Source organism: Rhopalosiphum maidis, chromosome 1 (genome assembly GCF_003676215.2).
Source record: "Rhopalosiphum maidis isolate BTI-1 chromosome 1, ASM367621v3, whole genome shotgun sequence".
Lineage (NCBI taxonomy): Eukaryota > Metazoa > Arthropoda > Insecta > Hemiptera > Aphididae > Rhopalosiphum > Rhopalosiphum maidis.
In genome coordinates, this window is record NC_040877.1 from 19,235,202 (window position 1) to 19,250,286 (window position 15,085).

The 15,085-nt window shown below is 25.3% G+C and overlaps 3 protein-coding genes across 3 annotated transcripts; 1 reads left to right on the forward strand and 2 right to left on the reverse strand.

Moving 5' to 3' along the window:
* Positions 1-3,648: 3,648 nt before the first annotated feature.
* Positions 3,649-9,684, reverse strand: LOC113549634 (NFX1-type zinc finger-containing protein 1-like). Its single transcript, XM_026951025.1, has 8 exons — positions 9,271-9,684; positions 7,477-9,181; positions 7,127-7,210; positions 5,979-6,244; positions 5,783-5,917; positions 5,457-5,721; positions 5,201-5,396; positions 3,649-3,914 (listed from the first exon to the last, which is right to left on the reverse strand). Exons 2-8 carry the CDS (start codon positions 9,173-9,175, stop codon positions 3,812-3,814), a joined length of 2,748 nt encoding a protein of 915 aa, XP_026806826.1. The 5' UTR covers positions 9,176-9,181; positions 9,271-9,684; the 3' UTR covers positions 3,649-3,811.
* An 882-nt stretch (positions 9,685-10,566) lies between these two features.
* Positions 10,567-11,375, forward strand: LOC113549995 (cytochrome c oxidase assembly protein COX16 homolog, mitochondrial). Its single transcript, XM_026951564.1, has one exon. It carries the CDS (start codon positions 10,985-10,987, stop codon positions 11,282-11,284), a length of 300 nt encoding a protein of 99 aa, XP_026807365.1. The 5' UTR covers positions 10,567-10,984; the 3' UTR covers positions 11,285-11,375.
* On the reverse strand, positions 11,304-15,067 carry LOC113549994. Its single transcript, XM_026951563.1, has 9 exons — positions 14,857-15,067; positions 14,757-14,784; positions 14,536-14,680; positions 14,094-14,365; positions 13,855-14,036; positions 13,613-13,787; positions 12,529-12,733; positions 11,499-12,463; positions 11,304-11,437 (listed from the first exon to the last, which is right to left on the reverse strand). The coding sequence occupies exons 1-9, from the start codon at positions 14,955-14,957 to the stop codon at positions 11,372-11,374; spliced, it is 2,139 nt and encodes a 712-aa protein (XP_026807364.1). The 5' UTR covers positions 14,958-15,067; the 3' UTR covers positions 11,304-11,371.
* Positions 15,068-15,085: the final 18 nt, after the last annotated feature.

The following is a 15,085-nucleotide window of genomic DNA, read 5'->3' on the forward strand; positions in this document are numbered from 1 at the left end:
AGAGGGGCTGAAGTCAAAAATCTAAGCACTATTACTACTCCAAAACGTGATAACAAACCCAAAAGAAAATATACATCATTAAAATATATTACAATTTAAATATAGGTATAATATATCCTATTATAGAGCCTAGACTGATAAATCATCTCCGTTTATAATCGTTTTTCGTATACAATATTATCTGTCGTTGCATTCAAATTTAACATATCCATTATAATTTATAGTGTCCTACTCTCCACATCTACTACATAGCAGAGCGAATACCTACTAGCTCAACCTTTTTAATAATAATTTTAAAATAATAAAATTAACAATGCACTCTGAAATTATATCTATATGTATATACTATAATTATGTAATAATAAAAAACTTTAATATTCGTACATACATTTTCGAAACATTTCCTAAAACCTTGACAAGTCGAAAACCTCAATGAGTCTAAAAAATTGCATTTCCCTTGAATCTCGACTTATTGAGGTTCCACCATATTTTTATTTTTAATTTTCATAGAACAGATTCCAAGATCATAATAATACATTGCATTCATAAATTACATTATAGGTAAATATGCCATAGAAATATGTTTTAAATACGTGTATTATATTATGCATAATACTAAACGGTAAACTGTTTACAGTGTTTACACATAATATTAACACGCATAAACGAAATAAATTAAAGAACAGGGCTTATTCTAAGGATTTTTACCTACTGCCCAAACACACTGAAAAATTTGTTTATAAAATTTATTTGGATAATAATACTTACCCCTCCCCTCCCAATATATATATATATATAAATATATTTATATTGATATTTTAGAAGTTGGAAAAAGTATTATGTGGAAAATTGCAAACATTAGTATACATAGTAGTGAGTATATAAATAAATATGTCAATATATATTATACTTTTAAATTTTATACTTATTAGATATTATTACCTAATTACAATTTTACAATGCAATTAAAATATGTATATAATTAATGAAATTTAAAATATATTTTATATTAAAAATTTTCTTTTTTTTTTAATGATTTGTATCTTCCTTTTCTAGGACATCCTTTTTAAGCCTTGCGGATTCAACGAGTAATTAAAATGTCTTTAAACCAATCTTGTTCTCGTGCTTTGGAAATTTCTTTTAATCGTTGGTTTGAAGAGTTTATTCTTAACAAAAGTGTAGGTCTTGAATCAGTTGGATCCTATAATATTAAAAGTATCATCTTAAAGTCGACGAACGATTCGTTAATAATCAATCATCGAAGTAACAAAGATTGTAAACTTATATAATTACTTATTAGGTACTAGGTTGGGTTTATAAATTACACAAATTTCAAATACTCAGTAGAAATTGAATCATTGTAAAAGGAAGGTTATATTTTTTAAGGTGCCCAAATTCATAAAGTTAACCGCCCTTTTGATTTTTCCTACTACCCAATTTGGGCCCTCTACTGCCCGTTAGAATAAGGCCTGTTAAAGAATACCACATTAGTTCTTATTGGCTATTCCAATAGTACAATTTTCTACAAAATATAATTTGACTGATTGATGTAAAATTTAAATTTATTGAACATTTTGGTAATGCAATGGTTTGTTATAGCCCCGACACTCAGGTTTGTTATCTCCCCGCCATCCACCCATCCATAATCGTAATAAAAAACACTTCATATACCTAAATACAAAATAATGGAAATAGTTTTTGTCACAGCTTGATTTACATATATTATATATAATTATAATACATAGACACATAGTGTAATAGTTAAAACTGTTAAAAGTTTTAATTAGTATTTTTGAGTTTTCTTTAATCTTTGATTTTTTTATCCCTTTAAAATGGACTATAACTAGATCCATTTCTCTACTATAAAGACCATTCTCACAGCTACAAATTGAAACAGTTATATTTCTCATAAAAGTGTCGTCTAACAAAAATTGTAAAACCAATATCAGCTACAAACCACCTTCTTTATCCTCTTAAAATTCATCGTTATGACTACATTCTAATTATTGTGTATAATATAATATAGAATTTAAACGAGTTTAAGCAATTACTAACTTAGTCACCCTATAGTTATTCCCTACATAGCAAGAGCGTATCCAGGAATTTTTCAAAGGGGGAGATCCAAATTTTTTTTAATATGTAAAAAGTATTATACATTTATACCGCAATTAGTGGTTTGCACCTTAAGAATTTTTAATTCTGTAATTAATTGGAGGGATATATATATTATTATAGTAGGTATAGTATAGTCTCCCAAGTCTCATAAAATATTACATTAATAATAGTTTTTAATAATAGGTACATTAATAAATAATTATATTTCATTCTTCTAATAAAAGTATACATTATATTATGATAAGACGTATGTTATTACTTTTAGATTTTGAGTAGGGTGATAAACATAGGCGTAAATTTGTCTTGTTAGAAGGGGGGCTAAAATTATAAACATAGAACAAGCCCGCGGAGGGCTTCGCTTCCGCACCCCCTACATATAAATTTTACATTTATTGTATAAAATGTATATAAAAACTTAAAACTTATTTAACGACGTATAACAAATAACTTTTTATTGTTGTCGTCATAAAATATTAACGTTTAGCTCAATCATTTTAATTTTATTACACATTTACAATACAAAATTCATACATAAAGCTTAAATGTTTACATAACACATACCTATCGGATATCTTGATTAGGAATTATGTTTTACATTTTATAATTTTTTCTAACAAATAAATAAAATTTCTTGAAAAACTTTAGAAAAATGTAGGGGGGCTACGCCCCTTAATCCCCCAATTTATTTCTATGGTGATAAATGTATTGATTTTATAATGATTGATGTCAGTATATGTGTGTTATGTATTTATTATTTATGAAAAATATTTGTAATTTTGATTTGTTTTGAGTTATAAAATAATATTCCAAAAATATATTTCTCGTACTCATATTACTATAATAATTGTGAAATGTGAAATGCGATAAAATTTGTTGTACATACACTGTGTAAGTGTGTATCATACACACATTATAAAGCATGAATCAAAACCAGAAATAACTCCAAAAAATATATAAATTTTGATAACCAATTTATTTCTAAATTTTAACCAAAAATGTTTATTTTTTACCATTTTTTTTTTTTTTATAAAATTTGAGTTATAAACAAAGTGGTATGTCTAATAGCCAAATTTTTTATAATGTATTTAGATACATCCAGATCGTTCTAAATAATTTTGAGTCAAATAAGCAACTGAACCTTATATTCATGAGTTTTATAAGTGGAGTCCACTTTAGTTACAGTTTGTATAACTTTAAACAAATTTAATATATATTTAAATTGTTTACTTTCTAAATCTATATCTTTATAATGTATACAAAAATAATTTTTATTATATTGGGCTACAGCCCGTCAAAATTTAAAATAAATAAATTAATCACATACACAGAGTGAGGCAAAACTAATCTAAGGTTAAATACATCAATATGCCACTACAATACAATATTTGTTTTTATTAGAAATATAGTTTACAGATAATCATTACGAAAAAAGGATTATTGAAATAAGGTTGAATGCATACTCTAAAAAACTTTTTTGAAGATTCATAACTGTATATTTAATGATTATTAGGATTATTAAAAAACATAAATATGTAAACAAATAAAAAGGAACATTTTATTAATACAAATAGTATCTTAGTATCTAATAGATTTATACATAGCATGACTAGCGAGTTATATTTATTAGGTATTACACTTTGAAAGAAAAAATTGATTTTTATTTCAGTTAGGTTAAAAAGTACCATAGTTAAACATTTCAAATGGGTTGCCTAATTACATCATATATAATATTTTTGCTGTACTCCCAAATTAACAGAAATATGTCTCTTAATGGGTAGCGGATTAGAGATTTAGATGATCTGAAAAAAAATTAATAGAAAATTACAATACAGTTTTTATAATATTTTAATGTTTTAATATTAATTTATTTTATACTATTAATAATATTACATTCAGTAAGTTTTAAAAATTACATTTAACTCTCAGTAATAAAAGATTCAATACTTTTTTAAATTTATAAACAATCTATATTTTATATAATTACTATATGAGAGGAGAACAAACTTGAGTTTACTATTTTTAATTAAAGAATATTTCCATTGGTCCTCAGAGGCGGATCTTCATGGGGCAACCTGGGGCAGCTGCCCCAGGGCGTCAGGTCTAAAAAGGTGCCCAATGGACCAATGGGTTGACTCTATTTTCAAACAAAATTAAAGTGTAGACTAGTTTGTGGCTGTAAAAGTGTAAAAGTGTAAAGTTAAACGTTGGCTGTGACAAAATAATTGATAAAATAATCAAATGTACATGTGTACTGTGTAGATAGCATGAATCACATACAGAATTGGATATACTTATGTGTGTACAAATTTGTAAAGCCTAATACTACTAATACTGAACAAGTAACAAACTTGTCCAATTACATACTTGTATTGTATCAATTGATTATCAAAAAGAAAAACATATTGAACCAGAGCTCGTTAAAACCATCGAGTTTGATGGTTTAACTTTGAAGTTTAACAAGTTTGCTTCAACAAAAGCCAAAAAAAAATACATCTACTAAAAAGTTATAACTTATAATAAAATATTTGTGTATATATAAATTTATAAATGTATAATATTTCTATTGTTGATAATAAGTTATTGATAGTCATTTTTAAAAGAATGTTTTAGAAAAAGTATCCATATAGGTCACAACTGCAGTCAAAAGTTTGGTGATCTGTCCAGTTAAAGTTGAAATACTTTATACAGACTAGTTAAGAAGTAAGGGATGGGGGCGCCAAAAAAAAAAAATATCCTTTGGCAAAAAATACTTAATACGCCACTGCTGTCCCCACTGAACCCTTCTTTGAAAACTTACTTGAATGAAATTTGTATAAAAATATAATATATTTTATTTTACTAAGTGATTCTTTTATCAAACATTTTTATTTTTTATTAAGAATATTCTGCTTTAGAATATGAATTTAAAATTGTATGTCGTCAGTCATTCAAAAAAGTAAAAACAAAAAATTATAAAGATAAAAAATATTTTCAAAAACATTAATAGATTTTGAAATAATGAGTGTTGTTTGATAAAATCACTCTGCATGCTATAATATACATTATTCCATACAAATATGTTAGCATAGTTCTCTATAAAACATACCTGCAGTTTATATTCCTACATTTAAACATATACATATGCTCACGATCACGTGTATGGCAAATACTTTGACAATAATGATTGCATTTTAATTGCTGCAGACAAGGACGAGGACATTTTCGATTCACAAAATCTTCAGATTTGGAAACTTTTGATAATGTTCCTTTATGTATGGAACACTCTAAAGTTAATTCACTACCTAAAAAAAATATAGTTATATACAAATAAATAAAAATAATAATTATTATTATAAATATACCAAGAGAGCATAGACTTTGAAGAGAACTTTTTACACTATTCCATAATTCACATTGGCTAATAAGATTACTTATGTTTCCAATAATGTATAATCCAGATTTTGCTCTTGTTAAAGCCACACATATCCGATTTTCATGTTTCCAAAATCCCGTATCTCCTTTATTGCTATGAATAGTGGATAGTATTACAATTTCACATTCATTTAATGAGCAGTTATCCACAGATGATACGTTTATGTTTTTAATAAGTGAAGATTCATCTTTAAGCTAATCATTATAATTTCATTGCAAATTAAAAAATAACTATGGAATTTTTAAACTAATTTACCTTTACAAGTTCATACACTTGATCTTTATGTGATGTCAAAATCATTATATCTTCAGGTTTATAATTTTGTAAGCAAAGATAACGTGCAAGTCCAATTGCAAATTTAACTTCATGTAAATTTATGTGACTTTTACCCTAATCCGTTAAAATTGTATAGTTAAACATAATAATAATAACAATAAACAATTACAAATACCTCTGTAATATTATGATCTATGAAGTACATATTTTGTGTTATTCCAATAACATTTGGTAAATTATAAGTCTGTTCGCTATTTTCTAATTTATCAGTAATGGATGGTAGGACTAATGACATTATTTCTGGTCGCATTCTGAATTGTTTAATAAGTCGATTTAAAGGTAAACCATTATTTATTGCTCGTTCCATAAGTGTTTGATTAAAATTATAAGTTTTTGCTAAAGTGTATGATGATGTCTTTGGACGTTCCATTTTATGGTCTCCTAAATAATTCAAATAAAATTTATTTAATATAATAAATTAATATTACCTATTTATTAAGTTGAATGAATTTTTAACAAAAATAAAGTTAAATTCATTTTTAGAAAAGAAAAAATGATCAAGTCATTAGTAAAATAAATATATTTGTAACATCCATATATAACTATATGCTAATACTCGGTAGTATTAGTATATTATTATATTATGTTATATGCTAATAGGTAAGTAATCAAGGTTAGCTTGTAAACTTAAATTAGTAGATAAGGTATAAAAATTGGTTGTATTAAAATAATTCCTTTTTTTTTATTTACTGATACATTATTAATAACTTATAATACAGTCTAACCATCCTTTATGAAGAATAATATATTGCTTTACTAATAAAGTGAATATTTATTTTTCTACTTTCAATTAAAGCCAGAAAAAGTAGCATATATAGCTGTATCCATTATATAGCAAACATCCAAATAACAGTTGAAAGTCAAGAAAAGATAATTAAATTTTTTAATAAAAAAAAAGTGTTCATAATGTGGTTGTCATACAGACGTTAAACTTTTGGCTTGGCTGCTAGCCAGGTGTGAGGTCATGAAACACAGTATAAAAGTGGGAGTAAATCACTTGTCGTGGACCAGACTATTGTTATTTTTTTTCATCATTTGTTTGAAATTAATTGTATTTATATTTCTATATTAACTATCTTAAAGTCTTTTGAAATCGTTAAGCTAAACAAATAAATATATTCCTAAATTGGTATTAAATGTATAAAAATTTTTTTTTTTTTTACAGCGAATATATACTAGTATTTATAATCAATGGTAGTACCTAAAATAATGTATTATTTATCATTATCAATAAATAAAATTAAATATTTAATAAATATTTACCAATTAGAATTAAATGTTGACAATGCTCAGTCAATGATGCAACTATGAATGGTTCTAATGTCTCCGTTCCTTCTTCCACAATAACTAAACAAAACAATCAAATATTAATTTATTAATTTTAGAATTTTAGGTTTTGAAATAGAATGAGGAAGCTACTGAATATATAAACTGATATAAAAACATGTTTTTATTCAATAAAATAAATTTAAAATAGCCTTTTAAACATTAATTTTAAATCAGTACTCGATAGTAAATAATAAAAGTGCAGAGATAATACATAGTATAAATAATAAATAACATCATAAATTTAATTTAATTAATTAATTTAGAATTCTTATACAAGTACTTACCAATTGGAGGTTTTAAACGTTCTAATAAATCTTTATTTTTTACTGCTCCAGTAGTGGTAAGTCCAATTACATAAATATCATCTAGTAAATCTATAGTTTGTGTCAATCTATCCTCATCAAGTTTCTTATATAAGTCATTATACTCGTACCATATTGGAATTAAAATATTCTTATAATCATAAACAATTTGATGCACCCAATTATAGTATAATATCCATCTTTGATCCGATGGAATTAAATGGATATCATCAACAACAATTGAACTTGCTTTTGAGTTATCAAAAGATAACATGTACTCAAAGTATTCATAAAATTTCTTCAGCATAGTAATTTGTTGTTTGATTTTTAATGAATGATATTCACTGCCCTCAGCAATTTGTTCTGTAAGTTCTAACAAACGTTGCTTTACATCATCTAAAATAAGACAATGTTGAGGACATTCTACATGATCTACTTTATATTTTTTAAACATCTTGTCCACTGGATATGGATGAAACAACCAGTTAAGAAAATCCCAAGAATCTATAAAAGTGTTGAATGCTGCTTTTGGTACCACAGTTTTCAAAATACTCCAATCTAGAATGCCTAAATACAATTTATCACATTTCTCATAACAATCTAAAATAGCTTGTTCTTTAACTTTTAAATTTTTTTCCAAAACATTATTTATTTTTAATTTGTTAAATTTTACTATTTTCTTTAAGCTATATTTCTTTAAGGCTTCACATTTTGATTGACTGCCAATTCTGATAAGCTTGTCAGTTATTTTTAAGATACCTTCTAAAAAATGATCTAATGTAAGATTATTATTACAAATAACAGCAATAGGATTTTTTAGTCGTCCTGTAGTATACAAATTTTCAATCATTGCTTTTACAACTCGCTGACCAATAAATGTTTTGCCTGAGCCTGGAACACCTTGAATTAAAACATACTTATGAGTCAATGCTGCTTTAAACGCTTCATATTGACTACTCTCTTGTTGCAAATAAATTTCTGTAGGCCATTCTTCATCATTCAAAATATTAAATTTGTAATCATCAATATCATATTTTTGATAATTAATGTCATTTAAGTATTCAGGTGCACAGTGTTTGTTTTTGGCAAAAACTATATACTCTTTCAGTGGAAACGTATGTGAGTTCATCTGTTGAAGAGCTTTGAGTGTCCAATTGTAAGGTACATAAAATTGTTCACATTGTGCCATAGATAAAACCGTGTTTGGTCTTATATCAATGTTATCAAGCATTTCTATTAATAATATACCTTGTTTTAAGTATTCTATGTCATCTTTTAGTACAAGTCCAGCAAAAAATGTGTTGAAATCATCTTTAGAAAAAAGTAATAAGAATCCATTTATAAACAAATTGATGTTGTATGCATTGGGATCAAATTTAAATATAAAACCCAATTTGTTTCCAAAAAACTCTCTAGATCCTTCAAACAATACATTATTGCATACCAGGTTAATGCCGACGGTAGTTTTATTTTTACGATAATACTGCACAGCTTTTCTTAATGGATGAATAAAATCTTCGCGCAAGAGATGAAATTGTGTATCTAAATAATGGTCTTCAGATTTGTATGGACCTTTATCAAGGTTAAACGGTAAATGTTTTACATAGTCAATATCATTTGTAGTTGGATGTATGTATTGTGTTCTAAATGTCTTACAGAACTCTCCAGGAAGCTCTCCCATTTTTATCTTAAATAAAGTTAGAAATTAATGTTATGAATATGGAGATACTGTAGTGGGTATTATATAATATAATTTAAAAATAGTTGTGTACTTACCAGAGTTATAATATGTGATTTTGATTTTTTGACTGCGAATAAAAAATTTAAATATTGAGAAATTAACTATTTATTAGTAATTAAATAGACCGCGAAACTGGTTTAATTTATATTTATTTTAAAATTTTAATTACTGCCAAGACAATCAATATAAAATGTATGTTGTAATTGTCTCATAAGTTACCTAGATATTATCATTAATTACAATTCATAATGCATGGTGTCATTGAATTACAAATGATGATGGCATTGATAGGTAGACGGGTAGTTCATTCATAATTTCATAACATACTATTACGACTTATGAGTTAAGTCGTTTTACGATTTTCATATCATGAATTAGGAAGTTATTATCACGAACTTAGATATCTTTATCAATTATCTTAAATTGTTATCTTTAGATTATGTTAGATTCGTAATTCGTATACATCAATGCATTTGCTAAACGTTTTCATTTTTATTAAAAATTGTTATAAACCTTTATAAATTAAATTTTAAAAAACAAATTCATATTTTGTTGAAATAGAATTTCGGTCATTTAATATTATAAATTCAGCTATTATCAAGTTAATATAATCACAGAATAATGCTTGATATAATATTATCAACAATATATTTTTTCCAGCAGCTGTTTACTATACAGTCACGATTTAAGATACTATCTTATCACAGAACAATATGGAAGCGACACTCAACCAGCTGATCGGTTTACTTTATCCCTACGGTATGAAATATTGGACTCTAAAAGTTAAAACCGTATCCGTAATCTGATAAGAAGTTGGTAATGTGTATCCCCTATTTGTTATGATATTATAAAAATGAAAACAAATTATTTATTATGTTTATTATTATTATACTATTATTTATTATGTATTTTAATAATTATTTATTTTTAAGTGCTACTGTAATATTGTTATTTGACACTGGTTTATTGTTAAATAAATAAATAAAAAATTATAACAAAATATTAAGTGATAATCACGATTAAAGATATACAGGTTGCACATCGTCCTATAATAAACGGCTCTCAGATAGATTTACAGAGTGAATATATAAAACAGCTAAAAAAATAACTATTAGCGCCCATGCGTCAACATTAGAACTAACATAGAAATAAAATATAATTGAATGGTTATTTTACATTAAATTGTCATTATTTACTGTTGATTAATTTTTATAATAATATTATGAAATATGAATCAATTATCATCATTGATAATTATTAATTGTTCAAATAAAACATTTATAACATGGAATATTTCCGCTTGGAGCGCTACACTTTATTTATTACAATAATCATTTCGTATATCACCTTAGCAGTAGTCGATGTGCAACCTGTATATCTTTAATCCTGGTGATAATGTATGTCACGCCCACTGGAGACTGTGTTCAAGGCCAGAGACACCCGATTTGGCCAATGTCAGACGACAGACAGTGTCTGTCTCCTGATATTATTCACTCTGTGGTGCTTAAATATGTCTTATCCTTTTTATCATTGAACGCATAGATCGTTGACTTTAGATAATAATATTTTACAGAATTAAATTTTTTATAAAAAATAGTATTGAGTAGTGACACAGAAATCTTATGCTATAGACTTCAGAATTATGTGCTTTTGGTAATTTTGTTTATCTAGTAACCTGTGCTTTATACTACGTTATAATTATTTAAGAAAACTTAAATTAATAATTAACATGTGTTCGTAAACGTAACAATGGACAATTTTTCAAAATCATTGGATAGTTTTTTAAAAAATAAATTTATTCGATATGGATTACCATTTATTTTATTAGTTGTTGGAGGATCATTTGGCTTAAGAGAATTTTCACAGATTCGATATGATTATCGAAAAGTTAAGTTCATTAGTCCTGAAGAACTTAAGAAACAAGGTATTGAAATGAAACCTCGTGGCAGCATCACAATAGAAACTGAATATAAAAAGCTTCTGGAACAAGTTAATCTCGAAGACTATAAAAATAAGAGAATACCAAGACCACCCGGATTTGAAGACTGAAATAAAACTATATTAAAAAATTTTTTTAGCATGTTTTTATTCTAACAAATAACAAATAAATGTGTTGTAATATAATAATTATCTTTGTTAATTTTGTTTTACTTCAATCATCTGTTCAAGTAAAGTCATCAAAGTTGTAAACCTTTCTTGTATCTGTAAATTAAAAAATACATTATTATTATATGATTTATAATATGCTTAAAAATAACCATACCTCAGATACTGATCTCTGTGGTATTCGCCTTTTAATCGTTTCTAATAAAACTTCAATGTCTTCAACTCTTTTACAAGTTTGTAATATAATTTTATCTTCATCTATAGTCCATTTATTTATCAACTGTTTTTCAGATTCATTATTATCTCGTCTGTCTCTTACATGAACATAACATTTGGATAAATTATCAATAGCGTCATTTTTTAAAGTTATATTTTTATTTAGTAATGTTTTATTAATATCAGATGTTGTAGTGGTGAACAAATTACTTTCTATTAATTTGATTGGGGTTTTATGATAATCACATTCTTTTTTATTGCTAGTACTACTGATGTCTAAGTCTTCAATAAACTCTTGTTTAATTTTAGGGTTGTTTGATTTTTCTAAGCTTTTCTGGTAACAATTTTCAGAAGAATTACTATTAATATTAGTGCTAGTAAATTCTTCTTTAATTTGGTTTGGTAATTGGTATTGCTCATATTTAATGTCTATTTCTGATAAATTATCAGTAGCAACTGATGAAAGTAAGAAATTAAATTCTTTTTTTAATTCTTTCGATACATCATTAACATCATTTTTATCCAAAAAAACTTCGTTTTTAATTTCTAAATTCTTTTCAAATACATCTGAATTAAAATTATTCAAATTAACCGTATCAAATTCTATTTCATTTATAATTTCATAATCCTTTGGTATTGCATTTTCTTTAATTTCAACTTTTAATCTCTTTTTGGGTATAATTTTCACACTAGCTTCTGCTTTAGGAATACAAAAAAACACCATTTCACTACTTTTCAATTCTTCATTAGTAACATGAACAATAGACTTTCCTGTTTCAATGTTTGGTTCTTGTTCATCTTTACATTTAAGATTTTCTTCTTTTTTAAACTTTAGCTTTAAAGACTGCACTACTTTTGATTTTTGACGTTTTTTTGGTTTTACATCAATCAGATCTTCTTCTGATTCTATTAATACAATTAAGATAAGTTAAAAAAAATAATCACAAGTAAAATTAATTATGATAACTAACCTGTTCCAGTGCTGCCTTTAATATCTTCTGCTGAGCCAGGAGAACTATTTTTAATCAAACTCTTTCTATTTTTTTGCTTTACTGTAATATTTTCTTCTGTCTTATCAATCTTAGACTGTACAATAGATGGGTCAGCTCCTTCAAAATTTATTTTTGCTAATTTTAATCCTTCTAGAGTATCAAAGTAAATGCGACCTTTAAAAAACTTTTAAAAAAAGAATTTAGTTTCACAATACATTTCATATTTTTTTTTTTTAATATTTATTTTATTGAAAAAAAAAATGAAAACCATTTTAATAAATACATTGATTATCACATATCAAAATTATTCAATTATAATAATTTTTAAGATACGTATTTAATTAAAAAAGGGGGTAGGGATGTATGTTGGCAGCCTGCTTAGCAACCTTAACCACTCGCTTAATTCATTATGAGATAAATAAGTCTACCAATAGACAATGACCTGACTATTGGTTCATCGCCTTATGTGATCACACAACTTGAATGCAAATTCAAACTACTATATATTATATAAAACTAAAAGTATTAAATTCTTGTAACGTGAATTATTGAAATTTTAATATGCATACTATTGGAAATAGATAACTAGAATATAGCAATAACTATATTTAATTAACAACCCTAATGTTTATAATAAACATACATAAAACATAAATAATAAGTCTAAAATTACCTAATCTCAGTTCTAACTTGTCTTATTTTGATGGGTTTTTGTTATAATAATGCTTCCCTAATTAGCAGTTAAACATTTTATCCTCCATAAAAGTTTTATAATTTAAAAAAAGTCATGTACATTATTTTATTATTTTATCTGTTTTCTTTTCTTCTATATAATGGTCAAAATCCAATAATATTATAAACATAACACCATTAATTTTTAATATAAATACTTAAAGTATATATAATCAATAATTATATTAAATACAATGTCTCTAAAAGTGTATATCTGTATTATCATAAAATCATCAATGGTATTAAAAACCATGGGCATTATGTTGATAAGATATGTTAAATATATTTATTTAAATTTAAGTTAAATATTTAAAAAAAAAAGTATTAATACCTTTAAACCACAGGATCTACAATGTGTATTATCTCCAGGTTTATGACACATACAATGACATATATTTAATTGAGTATGATCTTCTGAATCGGATGGAATTATTTCTTCATAATCTATTCCATAGTTATTACTTTGATCAATATCCAAGTCTTCCCAATTATCATCAGAAAAAAAACTGAAATTGTATTCAACAAATTAGTAATGTTAAGATATATAGGTAATATAAAAACAATATTACATACCTCTCCGGAGGATGTTCTGTTGGGATTAATTGAAAAAAACAATCAACCAAAATTGGATTACTCTTTAGTAAAGGAAGCATAGCTGTATGAACTTCTAATGGAGTAATATTTTCACTTTTTGATAAATGAAATAAATTATTTAATATTTTACGAACTTGAGTTGGTTGTTTTTTCATGCAAACCTAATGAAAATAGAAAATTAATAAACCGAAGGATGGTAAAATAGATAAGTCACATACTTGTAACTTTCTAATAAATTCCTTTATTCTAGTTAATTCTAGATAGTCTGTGAATTTTCCAATTGATAAAGCTTGTCCAGGAAGTAAAAATCCTAAAAATTCATAGATTAAATCATCATTTTTATCAGTTAATACTTCTGTGATTTGTTCGTATAAAAGATTAATATTGCTATCATCAGCATCCCCAAAAGATGCTAAAAGTTTTATGGCTAGATCAAATGATTCAATATCTAATCTTTCTCTCATTTTTTTCATATATCCTTCAGCATAATCTATAAAAAAACAATATATAAATATTTTGTGTTAGAGCTATTATTAAATTAAATGATTTTATTCTAAAAATAATGTGAATTGCAAACAGCAAATTATTTTGATTTTATTTTTTATATTAGGCCTTAGTTTGAAGGTTGTATGTTTTTAATATTTTTTAATATAATAATACCTTGAGCATATTGTGAGTATGACTGGTCATTTTCAGGAAAAATTGCAGCCAAAGCAGTCTCATATTTTTTTTTTTTTTTCAAAATGTTTGAGTTAGAAATATCACTTTTACGTTTAGGAGTACGATGATCTGATTCTGAAGTGTTCTAAAAAGTATAAACAATTTATAAAGATTTTAACAGAAGCTCGATTACTTTACACAACTAAAATTATTTTATGTACTTTTTTGATAGTAATGTGTCTGATTGATCTGGAAAACAAATTAAATAGCAAATTTAAGCTAGTAATTAGGTAAATAGTAAGATTTTATGTAGCTATTTACTTCATATTATTATTAGTAGTTTCAAGATGAACATCATTAGTAATCTTGAGTTCCTCGATACCATCAATTTGACATTGATCCATTACCTTATTTAAAAACATAAACAATACCTAGCAAATAAAATTGAGTAAAATAAAAAAAAATAGATACAGAAATACAAATTAAAATTTACAAATTTACAAAAATTAAAACTAATTATAAAATTACTATTGTTTTTGTTGGTACTACT